This window comes from Brachycentrus maculatus, unplaced genomic scaffold (genome assembly GCF_059751285.1).
Source record: "Brachycentrus maculatus isolate JH-2025_06_01 unplaced genomic scaffold, ASM5975128v1 h1tg000265l, whole genome shotgun sequence".
NCBI lineage: Eukaryota > Metazoa > Arthropoda > Insecta > Trichoptera > Brachycentridae > Brachycentrus > Brachycentrus maculatus.
In genome coordinates, this window is record NW_028281016.1 from 109,035 (window position 1) to 136,476 (window position 27,442).

At 31.3% G+C, this 27,442-nt stretch overlaps 1 protein-coding gene across 1 annotated transcript; it reads right to left on the reverse strand.

Annotated features, from left to right (window-relative positions):
- Positions 1-9,321: 9,321 nt before the first annotated feature.
- LOC148305692 (uncharacterized) lies at positions 9,322-20,671 on the reverse strand. Its single transcript, XM_088266296.1, has 2 exons — positions 20,606-20,671; positions 9,322-11,077 (listed from the first exon to the last, which is right to left on the reverse strand). Exons 1-2 carry the CDS (start codon positions 20,669-20,671, stop codon positions 9,728-9,730), a joined length of 1,416 nt encoding a protein of 471 aa, XP_088122422.1. The 3' UTR covers positions 9,322-9,727.
- Between the last annotated feature and the right edge of the window lie 6,771 nt (positions 20,672-27,442).

Genomic DNA, 27,442 nt, shown 5'->3' on the forward strand with positions numbered 1-27,442 from the left:
TATATATATATATATATATATATATATATATATAAATATTTATATATATATATATATATTTATATATATATATATATATATATATATATATACATATATATATATATATATATATATATATATATATATATATATATATATATATATATATATATATATATATATATATATAAATATATATTTATATATATATATATATATATATATATAAATATATATACATATATATATATATATATATATAACGTGGTAATATTTTCCTTTTGAAAATTAAGTGTAAATAATATGTAAAGTGGGTGTATAATAATAAAATAAACAATGTGTTGCTTTGTAATTAAAGTTTATTCTTAATTTATCTTTATAATAATTTTTATATCTATCTATCTATCTATCTATCTATCTGATTCTGACAGTTAATAATATTATCGGAAGTCTTTTGTTTTATTCTGAGCGACGCATGCGGCATCTGGTGGTAGAACTGTTTTATGTAGGTACTTTTTGTAAGTACTTAATAAAATGTATAGGTAGGTACCTAGTTATTTTATTACATCTCCCCCCTTGGGGATGAAAATTCATAGTAAAATTTTCACTCGTCCTCCGGATCATCTTCTTGTAGTGAAGGGACTGGTATAAGTTTAGTGATATGATAAAGTTTTTTTTTTTTCTTCTTCTTTCTTTCTTTTTTTTCCTTCTTTTTTTTCTTTCTTGTTTTTTTTTTCTTTCTTTCTTTTTTTTCCGTTTATTTTTCTTTCTTTCTTTTTTTTGTATTTTTTTTTTTTTGACCCTTTTAAAGTAGACCCAGTTTTTTTCAATCCATTTGTTTTTTTCTTTTGAATTCCTTCATTTTTATTCAGATCTCTTAAAGTATCTTCTAATATAACCAAATGTACAACTTTTAATTGTTCATCTGCATTTTCATTCGATTCTAAAACTGGATTCCTGCTTAGACAATCTACTTCTAAATTCTTCTTTCCTGGAGTATATTTTGTTTTATATTTTGTAGTATTTTTTTCTACTTTATTTTTATTTTCATTATTCAAGCACTGTTTCTGTGTTATTTGTATGTCTTCATTTTTATTCTGATCTTTTAAAATATCTTCTAATTTAACCAAATTAACAACTTTTAATTGTTCATCTGCATTTTCATTCGATTTTAATACTGGATTCCTGCTTAGACAATCTACTTCTAAATTCTTCTTTCCTGGAGTATATTTTATTTTATCTTTCGAATAAGTTTTTTCTACTTTATTTTTATTTTCATTTTTCAAGCATTGTCTCTGTGTTATTTTTAAGTCTTCATTTTGGATTAGTTTAAATTTTTTTATCATATCTAATCCTATCAAAAAATCATATTTGAAATTTTCTTCATCAATAATATATACATCAACGTTTTTTTCCAATTCAAATATTTTTATTTTCAAAGTCGTCAAACCGTTTGTCTTTTTAACACCATTAATTGTTACTAAATCTGCTTCATTCATATTGTTTCCTTTTCCTTTTAGTTTTAATAACTTAGAATTTATTAGAGAAACATTTGAACCTGAATCGTAAATTCCAAATATTTCAATTTGATCATTTAGTAATAGTTTGACATTTATTAATGGTGTTACTATTCGTTTTTTTGATCGGTTTCGTTTAACTTAGCTTCTATAACTGAATTGTTTACATGTCTGATAGTATTTTTATTATTAAACTTATCATCCTCCTTTGTTCTAAACCAGCACGTTACTTCAGGGTGATATCGAGTTCCCTTATTTAATTTTTCACAAATCTTACATGGACTTTTATCTTTAATTTTACCACTAGTTCTTAGATTTCCATATCTTCTTTGATCCGAAAACCTTTTTTTATTTACAATGTTTTCGTGTTTTTTTACTTCATTGAATAAATCGACTGTATCTTCTAATTTTTCTCTATCAATCTTATTAATTATAAATTCTGGTAAACCAGCCACAATAAGATCTACTAAGGTACCCATGTCGATCGTTCTTCTCATCTCCAACAAAAGTTTTTCCTTCCTTATGGCATAGTCTAACAAGGAACCGTCGTTATATTTAAAAGATAATGCAAACATTACATGGTTCCATCCCTTGTTTGTAAATGTTTTACAAAAGTTGTTTTTCCATACTATCCATTCTGAGTTCATGGAAAATTTTATCATCATCGAACTGTACCAATCTTCACAACTTTTATCCATAAACAATCTTAATATTTCAATTTTTTTCTCATCCGTTGTCACCTCAAAACGTGTACATTCTTTTTCAAAAATATCCATCCACTGGTTTGCATTAGGATTTTTGCTTGTAAATTTTTCAATGATGAACTTCTCTGAAATATCTTTTAAATTTTGATGTTTGCTTACCTGAGCATTTTGTATTAATTTTTCTAGTAAGTTTTCTAATGTTTGAGGAGCAGTATCCATTTTATTTTTATTTTGTTTCTTCATTTTTGATTAACAAAATTGTCGTTTTATAACGTGGTAATATTTTCCTTTTGAAAATTAAGTGTAAATAATATGTAAAGTGGGTGTATAATAATAAAATAAACAATGTGTTGCTTTGTAATTAAAGTTTATTCTTAATTTATCTTTATAATAATTTTTATATCTATCTATCTATCTATCTATCTATCTGATTCTGACAGTTAATAATATTATCGGAAGTCTTTTGTTTTATTCTGAGCGACGCATGCGGCATCTGGTGGTAGAACTGTTTTATGTAGGTACTTTTTGTAAGTACTTAATAAAATGTATAGGTAGGTACCTAGTTATTTTATTACATATATATATATATATATATATATATATATATATATATATATATATATATATATATGTATGTATATGTAAATATATATTTATTTATTTATTAACAGTATGAATATCTCTCAATCTAACAAATAATGAGATTTTTTGTTTATTTTCATTTAAAAAAAACTCCTTTCCTTGTTAACAATTTCTATTCAAAACCATATATTTATTTCGAAAAACTTATCTTTTCAATACAAAAACGGTGTTAAAAAAATTGAGTTGCGGGCTATCGATTATCCCACCTTAATAAATATTTCATTCTTTTATAATGTGTTCAAAATAATGAATAAAAATACAGCGTTGCGATGTTTTTTAATACTTAAGAATTCATTTGTAAATTCTTAGAAAAACAAGCTTTGAAAGCTTAGCGAATTACGTAAAAAATAAGACTTTGTGTCTTAAAATAATTTATTGACAGATTATAAAAAATGGCTTAAATATCGCAAGTACCTACGTATTTAATTAAAATTTCTAACACTGGACTCTGCAAAAAATACACAAACGTTGTAAAATTCATTAGCATCATTGTCAAATACGAACCGTTTCGAATCCGGAGACTCGAATATTTTAAGGTTTAATTCGATCATCAATCAATGTCGTTTTTTGTACGACAGAATAATGATAATTTAGTAATAGATTACAAATTAAAATTGTAAATTTAAATTAATTTTATATACTTAAGTCAAAATATCAATTTATTATTGGTGTAAATAACTACATTTAACTACTACTACCATCACGCCGTTTCCCCGCAGGGGTAGGCAGAGAGGATGGAACGCCACACTCTTCTGTCCTGACATACACTCCACATCCATACATCTAGTCATACATGCCCTCCGATTACGCTGACTTTTGACACCGCCAGATTTTAGGTTCTGATAGATCTGATCGTGCCTCTCACATTTGCCACATATATTTTCTTGGTCATTCTCTCGTTATCCATTCGCTCCACATGTCCTAACTACATTTAAACTTTATAAAATGAAACAACTTTGTTTAAACCACTTTTATCAGTACCCTTTAACCTACCGGTTTCGACAAGAACCTTGTCATCATCAGAGTTTATTTATTTCTAAAACATTAAAATACTCATAATATTTTATTTTATTTATTTAGTCCGCCTCCGTAGTGTAATGGTCAGCACGCTCGGCTGCCGTTCTGGAGGTCCCGGGTTCGATTCCCAAGGGGGGTAAAATAAATATAAGTAATTTTTTCACTGTAATATTTATTCAATATTATTACCCTGGACTGGTACCTGAAGCGGAGGGCTGATCACCTTTCCTTCATGTGTAAACGATCAAGATAACACTGCGTTTATATGACGCAGTGCCCTATGCATCATTGAGGTTTTATTTTTATTTGTATTTTATTTTATTTAATAATTTACATTCCCTTACCAAAAACTTCCATACACTCCGTAAAAAAATCCTTAATGTTGTTTTTACTATGCATTGCGTAGCAACCCTAAATAACAACGAAACCGGTAGGTTAAAGTTTACTTATAATAAAAAGTGGTTAAAACAAAGTTGTTTAATTTTATAAAGTTTATAAAATGTGCCACAAAGTAACTGCGAAAAACATTCAAGAAACTACATTTAAGACTCGCTACGCGTTGATTGTGATGTATGTAAATATTTTTTTTCCTTTATTCAATGGAAGTTGATGCAGTCGAGCTGTTACTTACTTTTTCAAAGGTCGCAGGTTCGATTTCCAGGGGGTTTATCTCGGTCATCCTAACAAGTCAGCTCCGCAGAAATACCGCATCTAATGTACAATCTAATGTGATTGTTTTCTCTGCATTTTATCTTGCGTAGTTCTCAATTTACTCCTTCTAATGTTGTTTATCACTTGTCATATAAATTATTATATTTTTTCATTTTTTACATTTTCTTTTGTTTATTTAAAATATGCTTCTTACCTTATGTTTTTCTCATTTATTTCTTTTAAATATGCTTCTTGTGCCTATGTATTATGCCTGTTTACTGTTTTTATATTTTGCCATGTATTAGTATTAGTTTTGGTTATTTAAAAATATTTTTTGTAACTTTATTATTTGTATTCTAGTCTTGTTAACCTTAATCCCATGTCCCAAAATGAGAAATAGAAATTACTCATCGGGAATGTTATATATGACTTATGTATGTAATATGTTTAGAAAAATAAATAAATAAATTCAGGTGATTTTTCACTGCAATATTCACTTTGCTTTCATAATCGTTAATATCAAGGTAAAATCACTTATAAATGATTCAGTGTCCTATGCACCGTTAGGTGAGGGATAAAATTAGAAAATAATTTTATTTAAAAAAAAATTAGTGTCCAAATATTTGTTCATACGTCTGGTTTTCTCCACTTAGCATAATCATGTTTTCAGGCGTTTCCAGTACGTAAAATAGTATTAGGTATTGAGTTATTATGAGGGTGAAAATTCATTCATCATTAACTTTAACGAATCTGGAATTGAACCAAGACCATTGGCAAGGTAGCTAAACGCGTTAACCACAACACGAATGTAAGAAAAAAATGTAAGAAAATGGTTTATAATAATTAATTTGTATTTATTGATTCGACAGTCACTTTGTAGTAATATCTATTCATGGTAAATACTACAATGTATCAAAATCAATTGTGACACTTATTTCGATATATTTTGCATTATTTTTAAACACGAATGCATCGAAACACGTGTCAAAATAGATTTTTTTAAGAAAAAGTGGTATTTGCCAAAAAATTAATATCAATCACTATAAAAAATACGAATACAGGGGTTTATTCATTGAAACATGTAAATGAATTTATTTTTTAAAACGTTATTTTTAAAGATTTATAATAGTAAAATTTACATTACAGGTTTAATAAACAGTTATCATAATGAAAAATAACTAATTATATTCCTTACAAAGTGGAGTTTGCTAATCTTTTCCATGAATCCAGTTTTCTGTAGGATACTAAACATTTTTAACGACCCGAATTCATATTTGAATAGACTATAAACAGTTCAAATGAAAAAAAACTGGTTATTTTTACGACAAATTTAAATTCGTTATTTCGACTGCTGGGAAATGACAAAAATAATCGCACTCATAGAGAAATTACCATTTATCTTACATAAGAGGAATCTTGTTTTATTAAAAAAAAACGAGTTCTGTGAAAAGAACTGGTTGTGTTTATAAACAAAGTAAATATGAATATTTTCCTTATTAGTTATAATGATGAGAATTTTTAATTTTTCTAAATATTTTTTAAATATTTTTATATTTTATCATCTCAACAAATATGAAGAAGAATAAGTTAGTATGGCCATTTACGGGGCCAACAACCGTCACAGGCTGGTTTAACTGATCATTTTACACACGTGTAACGTTTCAAAATTTTCATTTTGGACATCTCAACATAGATGGAGATGAATATGGAAGTCTGGGTATACAGGGTTGAGTGATAACTTTACATACGAGTAACATTCACCAATTCTAACCATGATTGACTACCACACTACTCAAATACTTGGAACTTCTAAATATATTGACTAAATTCGAAACATAGTGCTTGAATCACTAGAATTTCACTAGAATTTTTATCAAAACAATACGATATATTTCTGTTGTGAGTTTAAAGAGGGATTACCTTTTAAAACGAAGATACATTAAATGAGAATATGACACAAATCATAATTTATATTGATATCTCACAAAGAGTATCTTACAATAATATGGGAGTCTGGGTATATATATATAAATATATATATATATATATATATATATATATATATATATATATATATATATATATATATATATATATATATATATATATATATATTTTTATATATATATATATATATATATATATATATATATATATATGTATATATATATATATATATATATATATATATATATATATATATATATATATATATATATATATATATATATATATATATATATATATATATATATTTATATATATATATATATATTGATATCAAAAGTGTGCTGTAATGATTCGTCAAAGCGCTTAGAAAAAGTACAGATTATGCACAAGTCATATCTCGTTATAGCGCTTAATATACAGGATGGAGCAAAATGAATCACCCTATCGGAAGAATATATAATTTTTGTAAAATGACGTCGTATGTCTATCATATTTAACATTGTGGACAGCTACAGTATACATGCAGTATACTGCAAAATGCTGCAGTATACAGTATATAAGCTTTTGAATGCAAAATTCACCGTGAAATCGAGATACATTTTTTTTACATTTTCTATAAATTTCGCTACTTAATTCATTTAAAAAAATTACTTTGCAAGAGGAGGTCTGACAAGAAGCCTTGATGCTTATGTATCAGATCTGGGAATGCGGGGGGACAGCTTTCAATAGCTGCAGTATACAGATTTAGGGTGGCGCAAAATTAAAAATCCAATTATGTATTTTAACAACATTTTTACTTAAGATAAAAATATTATTTCCAGTAAAGGAAATCTTTATTTGGACCTTTACAATTTGTTCCGTAAATTGGAAAAGATGATATCCGCCGAGTGGCTACCGCCAGCATTTGTATACTGCAGCTGTCTAGTTTACAAATATCTGCGCCATTGGCAAATTTTATAACATCTTTCAATAGAATTATTTATTGATTCGGCATTAACTTTGTGGAATGACATGTTGATTATTTTTTTTTAATTAAACACTTGAACTTGATGAGTTTTTAACTGCGAGAAGTCTAAAAATTAGAATAGGAGAACATCGCCGTGGACTAACAAGTAATTATTTTTTGGAATCTGCAAATCATATCATAGAAATTAACCACTCATTTGACTCTCATACACTTAAATTATTACACTCTGCTATAAATAAAGGTCAAGTCATGAATAATTTTGAAAATTTAGAAATACATAAAATGTTAATTAATAATATACTCTTTCTAAATACGTCACCATTATTATCTATGTTTCCTTTAACTAAATTCTTGTTCCTTAACCCCTCCCCCCTTCCCTATATTTATCAACCTATTTCGCTCACTCCTTTCAAGAACGTCATAAATCAAAAATGTTGATTTTTCAGAAGAACGTTTTTAAAGTTTAAAAATATAATACAATGTATTAAATAAACATGAAGCCACTTATTGAACTTTTTGGTGTGCAACAGATCATTTTAGGTAAAACTTGAAGGTTTTTTCTCCATTTGAAAAATATTTAATATATTTCAAAAAATTATCAAACAATAACTTTTCTTCAAAATGCAAAAACAACACTTTCTGCCCTGTAGCAGGTAAATATTAAGTTAAAAACATGCCTCTTTTGCTGGGATATAGTACATTTTCTGGGCATTCTAAAAACATGTACAACTGAAAATCGACGATTTTTGATTTATGACGTTCTTGAAAGGAGTGAGCGATATGTATACCCCTAAATATATATTTTGTTCGATAGTTTTAATTTTTACCAGAAGATGAAAACATCCGTAAGCTTTTGAAACTAGTCGTATATATAAATAAAACTAATCAAATGTATATTCAAGTGTTTAATTAAAAAAAAAATCTTTCAATAGAATGATTAATTTTGCGCCACCCTGTATAAGTTGATCAGCATTGGAATTTCTTACGGACGCTGACATCACTACTCATGTTTATCTTATTGAGAGATTATAGTAATATTTCAAGAAGATTACATCTCGTTATGTTTTTATTAGAGAACACTTCTGGTAATACACGATTACTCATTCCGGGTGACGCGAAGAAAATATGCCCGCTTCTTATCGATTCATTTTACAAGGAAAACGCATCAGGATTAAAATTTTATCATTTATCATGGCAACTGGAAGACTTAGTGGCTAAATCACATACAATTTATACAAACATAACATCGTTATTTACAAAGCTATTCTGATATAGTATTTTTGTCGATTTAATACAGTAAAACCTCGATATGACGGACGTATTGGGGGGAGGGGGTATCCGTTAAAGCCGAAAGTCCGTTATATAAAAATTGATTTGAAATAATCCAAAACATTGGAAACTGTATTTAGATAAATATATATATATTTTTAAACCCTTATTCGCACCCCAATGGTGCATAGGGCACTGCTTCATATAAACGCAGTGTTATCTTGATCGTTTATGAAGGAAAGGTGATCAGCCCTTCGTTTCAGGTACCAGTCTAGGGTAATATTGAATAAATATTACAGTAAAAAAAATCACTTTTATTTATTTGACCCCCCCTAGGAATCGAACCCGGGACCTCCAAAACGACAGCCGAGCGTGCTGACCATTACACTACGGAGGCGGATACACACAAGATAAATATAAACAATACAAAACACAATGAAAATTATGTTTTATCGTCTTCGGACATTCGTCATGAAATGACGTTGTTGTTAATGGCATTATGTCTCAAATTCTAGACGTATGACATGATTATCATGGCAGCTAAAAATTGTTTACATGGGGCGTCACTTGAAATTAACCATGTATAGTATTAGTTTTGCTTGCCTCCATGGTATAATGGTAAGCGTGTTTAGCTACCGTGCTGGAGATCCCGGGTTTGATTCTCAGAAGTGTTGAAATAAATATGAGTGATTAGACACTCTCATTTGTATTTTATATTACCCTGGACTGGTCCCCGAAGCGCAGGGGCAATCACCTTGCCAACATGTAAGTAACGATCAAAATAACATTGCTTTAATACGATGCAGTGCCCTGTGCGCCATTGGGTACGGATGACGGTTAGAAGAAGAAAATATTAGTTCGTTTAATTATTTTTTAAATTTGTGCGGTTTTTTGTCCGTTATATCCGAAGTTCGTAAAATAGAGGTCCGTTATATCGAGATTTCACTGTATTTTAAAATGAACACAGCTTTATTAGAATATGATTGTCTAGATTGATTTAAACAGATAAATTTGCAGTTTTGAATGGTTTAGTGCGGTGCTCCATACACGGCAGCTGGACTTCCACTAGAGGCTGCTTCTTGGTATCCTGATGACTGTTGTCTTATTTGAATATTGTTCCCTGGTAGTATGAATGACGCCACGTCGACCGCCGGTCGTGGTCCATCCATGGAGACTGATACAACACGAACTCCGCTCCCGCCAAAAATGGATTCCGACGCAACTCTTGATTCTTCCCTCAAGAGAATCTGCTCAATTTCTCTCCTTACACCATCGTCAAACGGCTGATTTGACAAACTGTTGGAAGATATTGAAGATACCCCGAAGTTTTGTTGGTTGCTGCTTTGAGCGGATAGCGCTGGACCGTATGATCCCAATGGTCTTGAGATTGGTGCTGGAGCAGGTGCAGGAATGAAGGAAGAGGCGGATTGGGAGAACGAAGGACCCGAAGGACCTTGCGCAGGACCATAAGACTGAGATGGTTGAGAGATTGGAAGAGGCGCCGGTGCTGATGCAAACGACGATCCAGAGTTTGATACAGAAAGCCCTGAACCAGATGATATTGAAGGACCAGATCCGTAAGTTTGAGAAGGTATCGAAATGGTGATTCGCTCAGGCGCAGGCGCTGGAGCAGGTTGGAAAGAAATAGAAGGCCCAGATGGTTGAGAGATGGCTGGACCAACGTACGACTGAGATGGTCTTTGAATCTGAGCTTGGATAGGTGCAAATGAAGAGATTGATCCACTGCTAGATTGTGAGAATGATGGACCAGACGGAACGGATATGGAAGGTCCACCGTAAGATTGTGATGGTGTTTGAATCGGAGCTGGCACAAGTGCGGGTGGCGGGACATAGGAGGAGAATGATCCTGTGCTAGATTGGGAGAATGAAGGTCCAGACGGGACTGAAACCGGAGCTACAGGGATCCCATAAGAGCTTGAAGGGATATTGGGAATCGGTGCAGGAGCAGGGGCTGGGTAGTTGATCTGGTTCGATGAGAAGGATGGTAGAGGAGCCGGAGCAAGCTGTTGAGGTCTCGGGATAGGGGGAGCTCCGTAAGATCCTGAGGGAATCTGCTGATGGAAGTGGTTGTGGCCATTTCCTTGAATGTGGCCATTTCCTTGAATGTGGCCATTTCCTTGGATGTGGCCATTTCCTTGAATGTGGCCATTTCCTTGAATGTGTCCATTTCCCTGGATGTGTCCATTTCCATGGCTGTGCTCACTTCCGTGGTTGTATCCGTTACCGTGTCCGCTTGGCCTGAAGCTTCCGCCATTTGAAAAGTTCGGGAGTTGCTGCTGTATAACTTGCGGTCTGTTGTATTGATACGGAAGAGGCGCTTCTGCTGCAGCGAGGGCAGCAAGTCCTACAAGAACGATCTGCAAAGAAAAAATACTGTATTACAAATTGGAAGTATCTATGGATGATCCAGATCTCGAAAGACATCTAGAGGAAGACCAAAAAATTCATGAATGCAACAGAAAGATAACATGATTCAAAGGCATGGCCTTGTATATGATAGTAGGACCTACAACCTGAAGATGAGGAGAGCTGAACCTAACAGTCTACAAAGACGATAAGTTGAAATGGAGCAAGAAAGAAGAAGCGTGATTCAGATCTCTCTAAACTAGCGTTAAAAAATATTAAATATTTTACATTTATTTCTGATAAAAAAAATATGATCAAATGAAAATGAAGTTTTTTGAAACCAAATAATTTAAAAATAAAAAAGCCCTAATATAATTGAAAAAAAACCTTGGGTTTCAAATCTTAAAATAAATATCGTTAATTGTTTGGCAGTCACTTTGTTAATAATATCTATGTATTTTAATTTTAACTTTTACTTGGTAAATACATTTTTCTATTAAAATCTGAACTGTAAACCTCTAACATCGACAGTTAATTGGGAAACTGCTATAAGTAAAATCAAATAATATTTACTCTTTAAAGATAAAAAGAAGCGACAATAATGTAAATATATGAAATATTTAAAGCCCATATACGTAACATCGCTCAATAAAAGTTTTGTCGTTAATGAAAAGGTTGTTTGCACATCTGTTCAAACAATTAATTAATTAAAATTGTATAATTGCAAGGCAATAATTTTCTATATGGTAGACATTCCAAATAGGGATTACTATGATGAAAATAAGTTTGGATTTTCTATTAGCTTTGGTACATGTTTAGAAAAAAGAAAATAAATGCTGTGTACAATATAACGTCAAATTATAACCTGCTCCGCAATTGAAAATATTGAAAATTAGGGAATGACTTTGCGTAATTTAAAAATAAAAGAGTCTCCGCTAAATAAAAAGCTTACACAAATCAACAATTGATACTGTCACGAACTCACACATTTAGCGACCTAATAGCTTGTGTTTTGAATATTGAAAGCATTAACTTTGCAGATGATATTGATATATTATTTTGAGAAATAAAAAGCCTTTTTTGATCCATTCACATTTTTATTAACCAACTAGTTTCGTCATAAATTCAACCCTGAAGAGGGCAATAGGTTGTTGCCAAAACTAGATGGTTAATGTGAGTGAACCAAAAAACAAAGTCTTTTTATTTCTCAAAATAATACCTAATAATTTATTTTACAATATATATATATATATATATATATATATATATATATATATATATATATATATATATATATATATATATATATATATATATATATATATACACATATTTAGTTTTTCCTCAATCTCCTTCATTAAACTCCCTTCTTTCTTTACCTTCTCAATTATCATGAGTTTACAATTTTCATAAATATTTCATATAAAATAGTTGCTTGATTAACACAGCAGTAAATTGTAATTTATGATTTTTTTCTTCTTTCTCATCTATACTTAATATTCAACACTGTCTGATTGCAAACAGCAATACAAGACAATATCAAACGTTTTGACCAATATCACTAGTCTGTTCTTGTTTGGTTGGAAGAAATCGCTTCTTAGCAATAAGCACGCCAATGTACATATTTTTTCTCTACATGAAGTTAAAATAAATAAATAAAATATGAAAGGTGTTTCAACTTGATATGAAAAATGTATCGTTCTTCCCATTTTTATGAAAGAAAATGGAAGTTTGAGCATCGCAGGGCTTACAATGGTTTTACAAACCAGGCTTTAAATTGATATCTCATCCGTAGGTTAAATAATGCAGTGTCCTACATAACTAACTAATTCACGGTAAGCAGAGAGAATAGAGCGCCACACCACTGACATCCTTATTTTGCCAACTCCAGGCTACACTTCCATACCTTAGAGTTGGAACCAGAAATCCATTGTGTACTGCCAGCTTTGCTTTCGGTGACAGGTTTTTAGTTGCTTTAACTAATTTTAGTGCACCATTTACTCTGTTCTAAGAATTCACTCTCCTTTCTATATCTTTGTCCGCCTCCGTAGTGTAATGGTCAGCACGCTCGGCTACCGTTCTGGAGGTCCCGCGTTCGATTCCCAGGGGGGGTCAAATAAATATAAGTGATTTTTTCACTGTAATATTTATTCAATATTACCCTGGACTGGTACCGGAAGCGGAGGGCTGATCACCTTTCCTTCATGTGTAAACGATCAAGATAACACTGCGTTTATATTAAGCAGTGCCCTATGCACCATTGTGGTGCGGATAAGGGTTTTGTTATTATTATTTATTATTCTATATCTTAATCGATCTTTCCATATTATTTATATTTAATAAAAAAAAACAAATGACCAGTAACCCTGGATGTAAAATAAGTTTACAAATCTGAGACACTAGGCGTTTGCCAAAAACAGGATTCCCGAGGCTGTTGAACAAAACTTGACTTTTGCGTTTCCGCATATTAGCGTCACTTTGTTATTCAAATTAATGTTTATATTGTTGTGAACAAGTGATTATTATTTTGTAGCTTCAGGGCTCACACTTCTCGACCACGCATCGTAAACTAGACGTTACTTACGATGACCTCACAACAGACCTAAGTGTCAAAAATAAAAATTCCAGTTTTCTTTGTACAGCTTTACTCGTATACTTCATTAATTCTCACTGATGGCACCACTACCACGGCTGTCCAAACTTAAAACACAGTAAGGGACATTTTTTCGTAGACTTTGGATTTAATTTTTTGGACTAAGTAGAATCTCAACACACCTTTCTTAATTTTATCGATGATGCTTATCTCAGCTTTGCATTCCTTCCTTATTTCACTATTCGTACATCTATCATACATCGTTTTGTCGCACATTCTTCTGAGAGATCGCATTTCGACTGCATTCAGTCTACTTTCATCCTTTTTTTGCCGACTCCATGTTTCACTTCCATACATCAGAGTTGGAACCAGGACTCCGTTGTGCACTGCCAGTTTAGCTTCCGCTGATAGGTTTTTATTCGCTATAACTGATTTCAGTGCACCATTCATTTTGTTCCCAGCATTCACTCTCCTTTCTATGTCTTTATCTATGTCTTTGGAATTCTTTATTTTTTATAAATTATATTTTGTTATTTTTTTGTAAATATTCTGTATCCCAATAAATAGATAATAATACACTTGTACCCTTTTCTACGTATGTACTACAGTGTGAGGCCAAAAATTATGTTCCGGCTTCTCAGTTATCATTTAATATCATAAATTAAATGAAGATAGGCATCTTACGCAAGAAACGGTTAATAATGCGATATTATTATGGATTTGAAGGCAGTGAATTATATTTTATAGGCGATTAGTGGCAACACTTAGAGGCGATTGTCGAAAAATCTGACCCAGGAAATATTTTGCAAACTGTGTACCATAAAATTGTTGAATATATCTGATTATAGAACACATATTTTTTCGGTTTAATTTGCTTGTTATTTCCTGCTCTACCTAACCTAACCTAACCTAACCTAATTTTTCACTGTGTTGGACTAGTCAAAATTTTTGCCACACATAAACCTCATTGAAAATCTATCGGCAATCTGCAAGAATCGGCTTTTTAAAATTGATTGCATTACGGTGGGAAAGCTCATTTTGTCCATAACTCAGGTATGGTTTCGAGACGAAAAAATGGCATCTACGTGCCAGAACCTTATATAATAGATGCCAAGAAGAGTAAAATCTTTGATTGAGCCCAAAAGAAATCGTATTAAATATTGATTTGTGATATATCTAATAAAACTATATATATATATATATATATATATATATATATATATATATATATATATATATATATATATATATATATATATATATATATATATATATATATATATATATATATATATATATATATATATATATATATATATATATATATATATTTATATAATATATATATATATTTATATATATATATATATATATATATATATATATATATATATATATATATATATATATATATATATATATATATATATATATATATATATATATATATATATATAAATATATATCTAACAAAACTTTTTTACGAAAATACAACAAAAAATGTTTTATAAAATTAAACAACTTTGTTTTAACCCCTTTTTCATTATTAGTACACTTTGACCTACTGGTTTCGTTAAAAACTTTGTCATCATCAGGTTTAGTTAAATTCTACAGCATTAAAAACATTAAAATACTCATAATTAATTACATTCCCCTACCAAAAATTTCCACACACTCCGCAAGAAATCATAAATGTTGTTTAGTTTTATAAAGTTTATAAAATGTGCCACAAAATATCTGCGAAAAACATTCAAGAAAATAAATAGTTTTGTTTCAATTAATCTGTTCGATACTGTATGTATGTATATTATTATCAATATCTAGTATACCCTTACAACATTTTGAGTGTGTCCAAATACTTGTTTACAAAATCTGGATTATCTCCAATTACAGGAGTTATTTTCATATTATTTTTTGACATCTCATCAAAGATTAAGAAGAATATGGAAGTCTGGGCATTTACGGGGCTGACAACCGTCATAGGCTGGTTGAAGTGATCACTTTACACACGTGTAACATTCACCAATTCTGAGTAGTGTGGTTGTCAATAATGGGTAGAATTGGTGAATGTTACACGTGTGTAAAGTGATCACTTAAACCAGCCTATGACGGTCGTCAGCCCCGTAAATGCCCAGACTTCCATATTCTTCTTCATCTTTGATGAGATGTCAAAAAATAAAAAAAATAATACTAGTATACCTTCATTAAATTTTCTATATTCCTTGCCTGAAATTAAATGGTATTTAATTATGTGTAAGTTGTAGTCAAAATCAATATTCACAAAAATACAACACAATAAATACCATTTAAATAAATCAACATACTTGTAATTTCAACATCTTTTAATTTAATTAGACTGGCTAATTCAACAACTTTGCATAAATGAACATTTATTTATATTCGGCGAAAACTCTTTTATCTGGACGTGTAGAAATATATTGACAAATATATTGACAAATATTTCAAGGGGCATCGCCCTTACAAATAAAAGTACAAATAAATCTGAGTTAGGAAATCAACTGGTCAAATTTTAAAGGTCAACTTGATAGTGTCAAGAAAGTCGATTAAATCAAAGTAGATATAGGAAACGGGGAAAGTGGTTTTTTAATTAGATCAGTGGTTTTTAAACGTTCTTCGGAACCTTTTTGAGACACTTAAGTAGTTTATGTATTAAGTTTTAAATCAAACACAGATTTTTTGAGTCTACTAAGTTGTATTTTATTAACAAAAACTCATAAAAATTTATATAGTGACAACTGTTTCGCCTAGTTATGGCATTTTCAAAGGAATGTGTAATGGACATTCGTTTGAAAATGCCATAACTAGGCGAAACAATTGTCACTGTATTAATTTTTCATGTGTTTTTGTTAATAAAATACAACTTAGTAGACTCGAAAAATCTGTGTTTGATTTAAAAATTAATACATAAATTAAAATATAATTCTACAAATTAGACGCCGAATCAATAAATACTTGAGTAGTATACAGCAGTAATTAATGTTTTTTTGGTATATTTTATGTTCAAACAATATCAATTCTCTGATTGCGAACAAAACCTTTGATAAGGTATCAAACATTTTGATCAATATCACTAGTCTGTTTTTGTTTGGTTGGAAGATATTGGTTCATCTCACCAACAGATGTCTGTAGTGAATTCCGAGTGATTCAAGACCAATGTTTCAAAATTGGTTCATGTATACACACACACACACATATATATATATATATATATATATATATATATATATATATATATATATATATATATATATATATATATATATATATATATATATATATATATATATATATATATATATATATATATATATATATATATATATATATATATATATATATATATATATATACATATATATGTATATATAAATAAATGTATATAAGTATAACTTCCAAGAATTTGGGTAGTGTGGTTGTCAACAAAGGGTAGAATTGATGAATGTTACACGCGTGTAAGTGATCACCTAAACCGGCCTATGACAGTCGTCAGCCCCGTAAATGCCCAGATTTCCATTTTCTTCTTCATCTTTGATGAGATATCAAAAGATAATAGGAAAAATCTACATTTACGAGCATGTCCTAGCTTGGTTTATGGTACCAATGGCAATATCCTTCACTATTTTTAACATGTCGCTCACTCCTTTCAAGAACGTCATAAATTAAAAAACTTGATTTTTCAGGAGAACGTTTTTAAAGTTTAAAAATATAATACAATTTATTAAAAATAAATACAAAGCCACTTATTGAACTTTTTACTGTGCAACAGATCTTTTTAGGTAAAACCTGAGTGTTTTTTCTCCATTTGAAAAATATTTAGTATATTTAAAAAAACTAATTAAACAATACCTTTTTTTTTCAAAATGCAAAAACAACACTTTCTGCCCTGTAGCGGGTAAATATTGAGTTGAAAATATGCATCTTTTGCTGGGATATAGTACATTTTATGGACATTCCGAAAACATGCACAACTGAAAATTGATGATTTTTGATTTATGACTTTCTTGAAAGGAGTGAGCGATGTATGATACCACCTCTTGTGACGAAACATGAAAGAGGGTTAAAGACATATGTTAGGGTAAACATCCTGTCTTTGTCTATGTAGCTGTATATCCTGAAAATTCCATTTCGATTTGAGATTAATAATTTAATATTAATTATGCTGTTTGTCGCTGGCGGAGTCCCAGGGCTCCGCGGAACACACTTTGAGAGCCGATGACTTTGATAATAAATATTGACGGACGTAATTATTTGTTAGCCACCTGCGTAAAGGTTTCGAGAGTTTTCTAAATTTTCACAAAATAACGTTTTATCGTCCACGTGTGAATTTGACGATCACGACTGTAATTACGCCTAGCGACATTATACCGCATTTGATGCGCGTTTTACCTCATTTGATGCGCGTCAAATTCTTAATTTCTTAATACATATTTGTATCCAATCAAATATGTTTCTTCCCTCATTTTTATTTATTTATTTAAACTTCATGTACAGAAAATAAAAAGTACATTGGCGGGCTTATTGCTAAAAAGCAATATCTTCCAACCGACCAAAGACGGACTAGTGATATTGATCAAAACGTTTGATACCATATATAGCCGTTTGCAATCAGAGGGTAGATAGTACTTTAACATTTAAAAAACATAAATTACAAATTGACATTTAAAAAAAACATAAATTACATATTAATATACCAATTACCAATTAACAAAAGACGATAATAAGGAGGGCAAAGGAAGAAGGGAGTTTAGGGAAGGAGGTAGAGGGAGGAGGTTTGATCGACAGTTCTAATGACAGATAGTAATGTCTCAGACGTTTTTAAAAGTTAATACATATTATTGTCTGATGTAATAGATTTTATCAAAAACCTAAAAAACAAAAAGATAAAAATGAAAATAAAAAAAAAATAAAAAAGTGTTCTAGGATTCTAATGATAAATAGGTAGAATCAGGTAGCAAGTTTAAGGAAGAGGGGTCAGGGGAGGAGGAGATGGACAGTTAGGGTTCTAAGGTAAGATAATGATCATTTTCATCATGTTTAAGCTACCAGATAAAAAAACCGTTTTAATTCGAATTCTTTTACGTACCAGGAGACGCCTGAAAACATGATTATTAAAAAATTTAAACGAAGCTTTTTAATTTTGAACACACTTATGCATAATTTAGTTGAAATTATTAACCGCATCATATTAGTTTCCAATAAATAATTTATTTATTTGCAAATCATACAATAGATACTAATCACTCATTTCACTCTCATAAATTAAAATTTTTACACCTTGTTCCATATAAAGGCCAAATTATGAATTATCTTGAAAATTTAGAAATCCAAAAAAAACTGAATTCTAATAATAATTTATTACATAATATATTGTTTCAAAATTCTTCACCATTGCTTTCCATTTTTCCTTTGTTTTCAAACTCCGCCCCTTGACTAACCCCTTCCCCTTACTTTCCCCTCTCCTTATTTATAGAACAATTTTATATTTTATATTTTAGTTATTATACAGACCTGAATGATGGAAGTTTAACTTCTGAAACATGTAGTCTATAATAAAACTCAAGTGGTAAAAAACGAAGTGTTTTCATTAATCATTGTAACATGTCTTACCACAAAGTTAATGCCGAAACAATAAATAAAATATAAATAATTAATTAATTAATTTATTTTTTAATTATAAATTGAAATGAATTATTTATGAGTTAATTATTAATTCTTAATTACAATTTATTAATTCATTCATTAATAGTTTTTAAAATATTTTTTTAAAATTTTTATTTAAGTTTTACTTGGTTTTCACTTATATTTCTTTAAATCTATCGTGGCACGTGTTTCGATGCATACTTCAGCATTTTCAAAGTCGTGTTGATACGGAATGCATCGAAACAATAGTGACAATAGATTTCAAGAAATAGTGGTATGTACCAAGTAAAATTTAAATTGAAAATGAATAGATTTTACCATAAAGTGACTGCCGAATCAATTAATTACTTACTGAGTAAGGGAAAGTAATGCGCTACATTTATTTTGACTCCTCCGGGAATCGAACCCGGGACATCCAGCACCAAAGCCAATCGCATTGAACAATCTACCACGAAACAACCACAAAATCACACCATGGGAAATCCTTTTACATAAAACCCTTTTCCCACGATGCGTTTAGGGATCACACACACTTCACGTTTTTATGCGTTGCGTAATTTGATATAAAATGTTGCACTTACTGCGACAAAAAACGATGCCATGTTTGTCAGTCTTGCTGTCACCAGTGTCAAAGAACTGTGGGCACATTCGTAGCATTTGGTGTTTTTATATTGCCAACATTTTGCCACAGTTTCAGACGAGCTAGTCTAGGTCAAAGTGTGCCATCGCTGATGGGAGGAGACGTCGCGGAAGGGAGTTGACCCCTTCGATCACAAAATCATAATATAATTAATAATTTGTAAAAAATATTATTTATTGTGTTCTTTCATTCAAACCCTTCTCCGCACCCCAATGGTGCATAGGGCACTGCATCATATAAACGCAGTGATATCTTGATCATTAACACATGAAGGAAAGGTGATCAGCCTTCCGCTTCAGTTACCAGTCCAGGGTAATATTGAATAAATATTAGAGTGAAAAAAATCACTTTTATTTATTTGACCCTCTTTGGGAATCGAACCCGGGTCCTCCAGTACGGTAGCCGAGCGTGCTGACCATTACACTACGGAGGCGGACAAACATTGTGTTCATAAATAGTATTTTATAGTCTAAAAAGAAAAACGTATGAATCCAGCACACTGCCACATATGAATCCTACATATGCACTAGAGACTATGGCTCTGACAAAAAGAAACGCAGAGAAGCTCAAATGCACACAGAGATCCATGCAAAGAACTATGCTTGATTTATGCCTGAGGGATAAAGTAAGGAATGATGAAATCACAAACAGAACCAAAATAGCCAACATCATGGATCGCGTGGCAAGACTCAAGTGGCAATGGGTGTCCATCTTGTGAAGTACTGTCTTTCAATGGCACACGTTGAAAGACAGTACTACACAAGATGGACCCGAAAAGTGCTGATATGAAGTCGTTGGGAGAATAAAAGAAGCGTCGGAAGACCTCAAAAAAGATGTGGGGGGTAGAAACTGGCTGAAAACAGCAACCGACCGAAGGGAATGGAAGGAAATGGAAGCCTATATTCAGTTGTGGAGAACAGAAGGCTAATGAAGATGAATATGTAATATAAGTAATATGAATATGTAATGTAAATAAGAAGTATCATGTCCAAGCTAGACAAAATCTGGACAGACCGGGGTGTAAGTAATAGCACCAAAATAAAGCTTGTCATGAGTTTGGTCCACTCTATGCTGTTGAAACATGGACTATAAAAGCAGCAGAAAGGAGAAAATTTGTCGCATTCGAAATGTGGTATTAGAAGCGCTTGCTTCAAATTGGACAGCTAGACGCACCAATGAGTCCATTCGTCAGGAGTTACACTTTGATGTTTAACCAGTTTCTGAATTCGAAGGATTTCTCGTTTTTTCGTGGCAATGAGGATAGCCTGGAACGAATGGTTGTGATCGGTAGCCTGGAGGGGAAAAAAGGGAGAGAACGATGTCCCACACCAGGCAAGACCGATCAAGTTAAAACAGCAGCAGGCACCTCAGTGGTTCTCTTAATATAAATTTGGTTTAGCATTCTTTCTTCAATCATCCAATTTGATTTAAATACGCCTTTCTTAATTTTATCGATAATACCTTGCATAATTTCCTTATATCACCATTCGAACATCAATCATATACATCGTTTCGTCGCACATTCGTTTGAGAGATAACATTTCGACAGCGTTCAATCTTCTTTCATCCTTCTTTTGCCATCTACACGCTTTACTTCCAATACTTCTATTAAATAAATGCTGCGAGATGTGAGATTCAATATTTTAAGCAAGGTTCTGAAGGGTCAAGTGTGAAAATGGCAGAAGAAGAAGACGTCGTGTATCTGGGAGTGAAGTATAATATTTACATATAGACGGCAATGGCATTTCACTTTCTTTATTTTCTCTGCCGAATAAGTTACACAGATTAGAGCCGAGTCGCGGAGACAAGGCGGTGTCTGGTGAGATGACAGGTTGACAAATTTGTCACCTCGTGAAATGTTTGCATTATTTTCTGTTTAAGGATACGGGGGTCCTACCTAGACAAATAGACTCCATCTTGAATTTGGGATAGAGAAATCACCCATGAATTATTTGTTTGGTTTTTTGATGTTTGTTTTTTGTAGCTTGAATGTGTACATCGCTCACTCCATTCAAACAACGTCATATATAGCTCACTCCTTTCAAGAACGTCATAAATAAAAAATCGACAATTTTAAGTTGTGCGTACTTTCGGAATGCCCAGAAAATGTACTATATCCCAGAAAAAGCGGCATATTTTTAACTTAATATTTACCCGCTACAGGGCAGAAAGTGTTGTTTTTGTATTTTGAAGAAAAGGTATTGTTTAACTATTTTTTGAAATTTACTAAATATTTTTCAAATGGAGAAAAAACCTTCAGGTTTTACCTAAAAAGATCTGTTGCACAGTAAAAAGTTCAATAAGTGGCTTGATATTTATTTTTGATACATTGTATTATATTTTTAAACTTTAAAAACGTTCTCCTGAAAAATCACGTTTTTTGATTTATGACGTTCTTGAAAGTAGTGGGCGATATCAAAAATCGTCAACTATAAGTTGACACGTTTTCTAACGTAATTTAAGATTTACAACTTTTTGGCTGTTTCCAAATCTTTGTTCAATAATACAAATTGAAAATTATGTCTTCAGGCATCTCCTAGTATGTAAAATATTTAGGGAAGAATCTTACATACATTTCAAAAAAGTTTCTGTTAAATAAAAAGCTTACTCAAGTCATCCACAGATGCTGGACTCACATATCGCTCACTCCTTTCAACGACGTCATATATCAAAAATTGTAAATTTTCAGTTGTGTAGGTTTTCGGAATGCCCAGAAAATGTATTATATCCCAGCAAAAGCGGCATATTTTTAACTTAATATTTACCCGCTACAGGGCAGAAAGTGTTGTTTTTGCATTTTGAAGAAAAGGTATTGTTTAATTATTTTTTTAAAATATATTTAATATTTTTCAAATGGAAAAAAAATATTCAGGTTTTATCTAAAAAGTTCAACAGGTACTTGATATTTATTTTTAGTACATTTTATTACATTCTTAAACTTTAAAAACGATCTCCTGAAAAATCAAGTTTTTTTTATATATGACGTTGTTGAAAGGAGTGAGCGACATGTGTCTGCCTCTGTGGTGTAATAGTTAGCGTGTTTAGCTACCATACCTAGGGGGGTGAATATAAATATTAGTATCGAGTGTTTTTGCCTAGAATTTTCACTCATGAATTAGATGAAATTATAGTATGTTTTGAATATTGAAAGCATTAACTTTGTGGATCATATTGATATATTATTTTGAGAAATAAAAAGACTTTGTTTTTTGATCCATTCACATTTTTATTAACAACCAACTAGTTTCGGCAACATCCTGTTTGGCCAACAAAATGACATAAATATTAATCACATTAAAAAACTGCCTCAGAAAAAGTAAACATAACTAACCAACCATCACGCTGCTTCCCAGCAGGGTTGCGCAGAGAGAATAGTACGTCATACCATTCCGTCATTGCACACAATCTTAGCCTCTTTCACATTCATTCATCTCCTCATACATACCCGCCGATTATTCCAACTCCCGGCCACACTTTCAAGTATTTCATATAATTGATCTTACCAAGTTTTCTTAGGACTTGCTCAGCTTCTATCACCAACGACATTCGCCTTATAAATTGGTTTTACTTTTTGTTTTATTATTTTAAATAAGCGTTTCAGTAAGAGTACTGGTCATTATTTTAAGCAGCAAAAGTTTTTACTCAACAAAAGCATCTCCAACACATTTTGCATATTTGCAAATATAATTTATGGATAGAATTTTTGGAAAGGCCAATAGCATTGTAAATATTACTGTCTGGTTATATATCATTACAGTCAGCTGGCGAGTCAAAATAAAGAGTTCACGCATTCGTGTTAGCCTGGGTGTAACATACGAGGTCAGAACCACGCTCCTCTATGGCTCCGAATGCTGGACAATGTATGATATCTTCTCTAGGCAACTAGAAACTGCTGAAATGCGAATGCTTAGATGGTCAGCTGGAATGTCCCTTAGAGACAAAATTAAAACACCATTTTGAGTGTGTCCAAATACTGGATTATCTCCAATTACAGGAGTAATTTTCAAAATATTTATCATTATTAGAGAAAATCCAGATTTTATGAACAAGTATTTGGACACACTCAAAATGTTTTGAATAAATTATCTGGTCAAATTATAAGCTTAAATAATAAAAATGAAATTGATATTTTTTGGCGTTTCTCATATGTGTGATTATAATCCAGGATTCGGACCTCACATACTAATAAAAGAATTTCTGCTCAATAAAAAGCTTCTTTTCATCTCACCAATAGATGTCTCTAGTGACGTTCTAGTGATTCAAGAACAATGTTTTAAAATTGGTTTTAACTTCCAAGAATTTGTGTAGTGTGATTGTCAATAATAGGTAGAATTGGTAAATGTTACACATGTGTAAAGTGATCACTTAAAGAAGCCTGTGACGGTCGTCAGCCCCGTAAATGCCCAGACTTCCATATTCTTCTTCATCTTTGATGAGATGTCAAAAAATAAAACAAAGTAAAGAGGTCATGGATTTGTGGAAGCCTAGAAGAAACAGACATCGAGAGGCAATTGAGATGGTATATGGGCACATATAACGTAGATAACCCGATCATATTATGAACCAGGAAATTGCCATGGATCTTCCTCGAAAGACATCTAGAGGAAGACCAAAGAACTCTTGGATAATGCAGAAAGATAACATGATACAAAGGTATGGCCTAGGTGATATTGTCCATGATAGAAGTACCTACAACCTGAGGACGAGGAGAGCTGATGCCAACAGCCTAAAAAGACGATAAGTTGGGATGGAGCTAGATGGACAGTGCCCAAGTATTTGAAATACTTGATCATGCCAAAGTTTCCTCGTTCTTTCTCTACTTCTATTAACAACCACATTAACCTCATAAATTTGTTTGATTTTCATGTCCAAACTATATCAACACACCTTTCTTATTTTTATCGATAATGCTTTTCTCAGCCTTTCATTATTTCCATTCAAACATCTATCATACATAGTTTTGCTGTAAATTCGTCTGAGAGAACGCATTTCGACTAATATTAATACCTAAATCATAAAAAATGTGCTAGTAATAACTTGCAAGTGTGGCAGTCTAGTGTCTAACGTGGGATGCCATTATCACGCGAAAAACCTTTTCAGTAATTTGTATACTTTATTTAAGATGCAACTGTTTGGTAACGTTGTATAATCTGTTGACATTTGAAAATAAATAACAATTTTTTTAAGCTCAAACTAAATGCATTTCATCATTATAAATTCTAAATGAGACCCAATTAATAATGATTTAACCCCTTCACTGCTACATGATAAAAACTCTACTTCTTTAACATTAAAAAAAGAAGAGAATTTAAATCAATATTTATTACCTCTTTTTCTTTTTCTTCTTCCTTCATGTAGATCCTCGAATGTGTCAGATACGAATGGAGCATGAATCTGGGTATTACTGGGTATCTACAGCGCTTACGTTATTTAATTCAAGTGTATATTATGTGCAACATGTTGAGTGTGTCCAAATATTTGTAAATTAAAAAAATTGTAAAATTATAAGCTTAAAAATAAAAATTGAAAGAGCTATTTCCCAGCATTTCTCGAGTACGTAAATATATAATTCAGGATTCGGACATCACATTCAAATAAAAGAGTTTGTTCTTAATAAAAAGCTTTCTCATCTCGCCATAGATGTTGTCTCTTTTGAAATTCTAGTGAATTCAAGCACAATGTTTCGAATTAAAATAATATAAATGAAGAAGTTCCAATAATTTAAGTAGTGTGGTTGTCAATCATGGGTAGAATTGGTGAATGTTTCACGTGTGTAACGTGATCACTTAAAAACCAGCCTATGACGGCGTAAGCCCCGTAAATGCCGGATTTCTATATTCTTCTTCATCTACGTTGAGATGTTAAACAAAATATCATTATTTGCACTATGCAATATTCACCGTTCTACCTATTTATTTTCTATTTCACTCTTCAATTTTTCTATGCAAATTTCAGTGCTGCCTTAGATAGCCAACGTATTGAAAATTTAATGGTAATTTGACCGAAAACCATTTTTTATGTACCATATGTAAGATTTTTTAATCAGCCAATGTCAATTTGTAAATGGTATAAATTACCAGACCTACAAATTCCCAAATATGAACATAAAATAAATAAATAAAAAAAACATATTTGTATTTCACGTCAATGTTACTTTCACTAGTTTTGTAATGTAGTAAAATTCCTTGTTTTACGTTAAAAAAAAACATATTCTAATGAGTTATATGCTATAAAAATATTCATAAAACTTGTCACATTACTTCACGAAATTATTAAGCTTACCCCGTACTTGCGACACCATAAAAGAAGTATCCACAACTGTCACCAAATATTTTTCACGAACTCCTCATTTGCGTTATCTCGTCGTACTTACTTTACTTTTACAGTATTTTGAGTGTGTCCGAAAACTTGTTCACAAATCTGGATTATCTCCAATTATAGGAGTTTTTTTCATATTTCATTTAAAATAGTTTCTGCTCAATAAAAAGCTTCTTTTCATCTCACCAATAGATGTCTCTAGTGAAGTTCTAGTGATTCAAGAACAATGTTTCAGAATTGGTTCATATATATATATAGAACTTCCAAGGATTTGAAAAGTGTGGTTATCAATAATGGGTTGAATTGGTGAATGTTACACGTGTGTAAAGTGATCACTTTTTATCTTTTATTTATTGGCAAAGTACCCAAAATTGAGTGATACATAATGTGATCACTTAAACCAGCTTATGAAATGTACCCCGTAAATGTTCTTCTTCATCTTTGATGAGATGTCAAAAAATATACTTTACTTTTCGTATGCTGTACCGACTACAGGCATTCGAAATTTGGCTACATCGTAAAATGGTATCCATTCTATGGACCGATATGATCAGCAACGCAAATGCACTTCAAAGAACAAGAGCAGGTAGACAGTTGCTGACTGATATCAAGGTCCGGGAGGTATTCTATATGGGGCATGTGCTGAGAGGAGAGAAATACGAGCTATTGCACCTTATCATAAAAGGCAAAATAGAGGTTCGACGAAGTATGGGCAGAAGACAGATCTCCTGGCTCCGGATTATACGAGATTGTATGGGAATCATTCTTTCTTTACTAATTCAATTGATATTCAAAAACCACCAATTTCATCTATAATGCTCATCACAGACTGGATTATATTATTTCCTTATATTACCATATTACGAGTAAATAAAGTCATTTGCATTTCCCAACTCTGCCGGTGATATTTGTGTGAGATTATGAATACTGAATATAGTCGACAGACGGCATCACCTGACGCAACACGATACACGATAAATCTTGCAGTTTACATATATTAAACCAGGCTTTCCACTTTTTCTAGCAATTTTGAAATACTTTCTGACAATGTTGAGCCAAATAATGAATTTGCGACACAATTTTTCACGTTTTGAAATACGATCGTAGTGTCTTGCGTCATACTTTTATTTAATTCTTAAAATTAATGATGGTAAAATATGATCC

What these genes read in the sequence shown, in the direction of transcription:
- LOC148305692 (XM_088266296.1), bottom strand. Translation starts at nt 20,671, where the DNA reads ATGGACACCCATTGCCACTTGAGTCTTGCCACGCGATCCATGATGTTG. An exon ending in TGGCTATTTTGGTTCTGTTT is followed by an intron (nt 11,078 to 20,605) that starts GTGATTTCATCA and finishes TTTTCTTTGCAG; the next exon opens with ATCGTTCTTGTAGGACTTGC.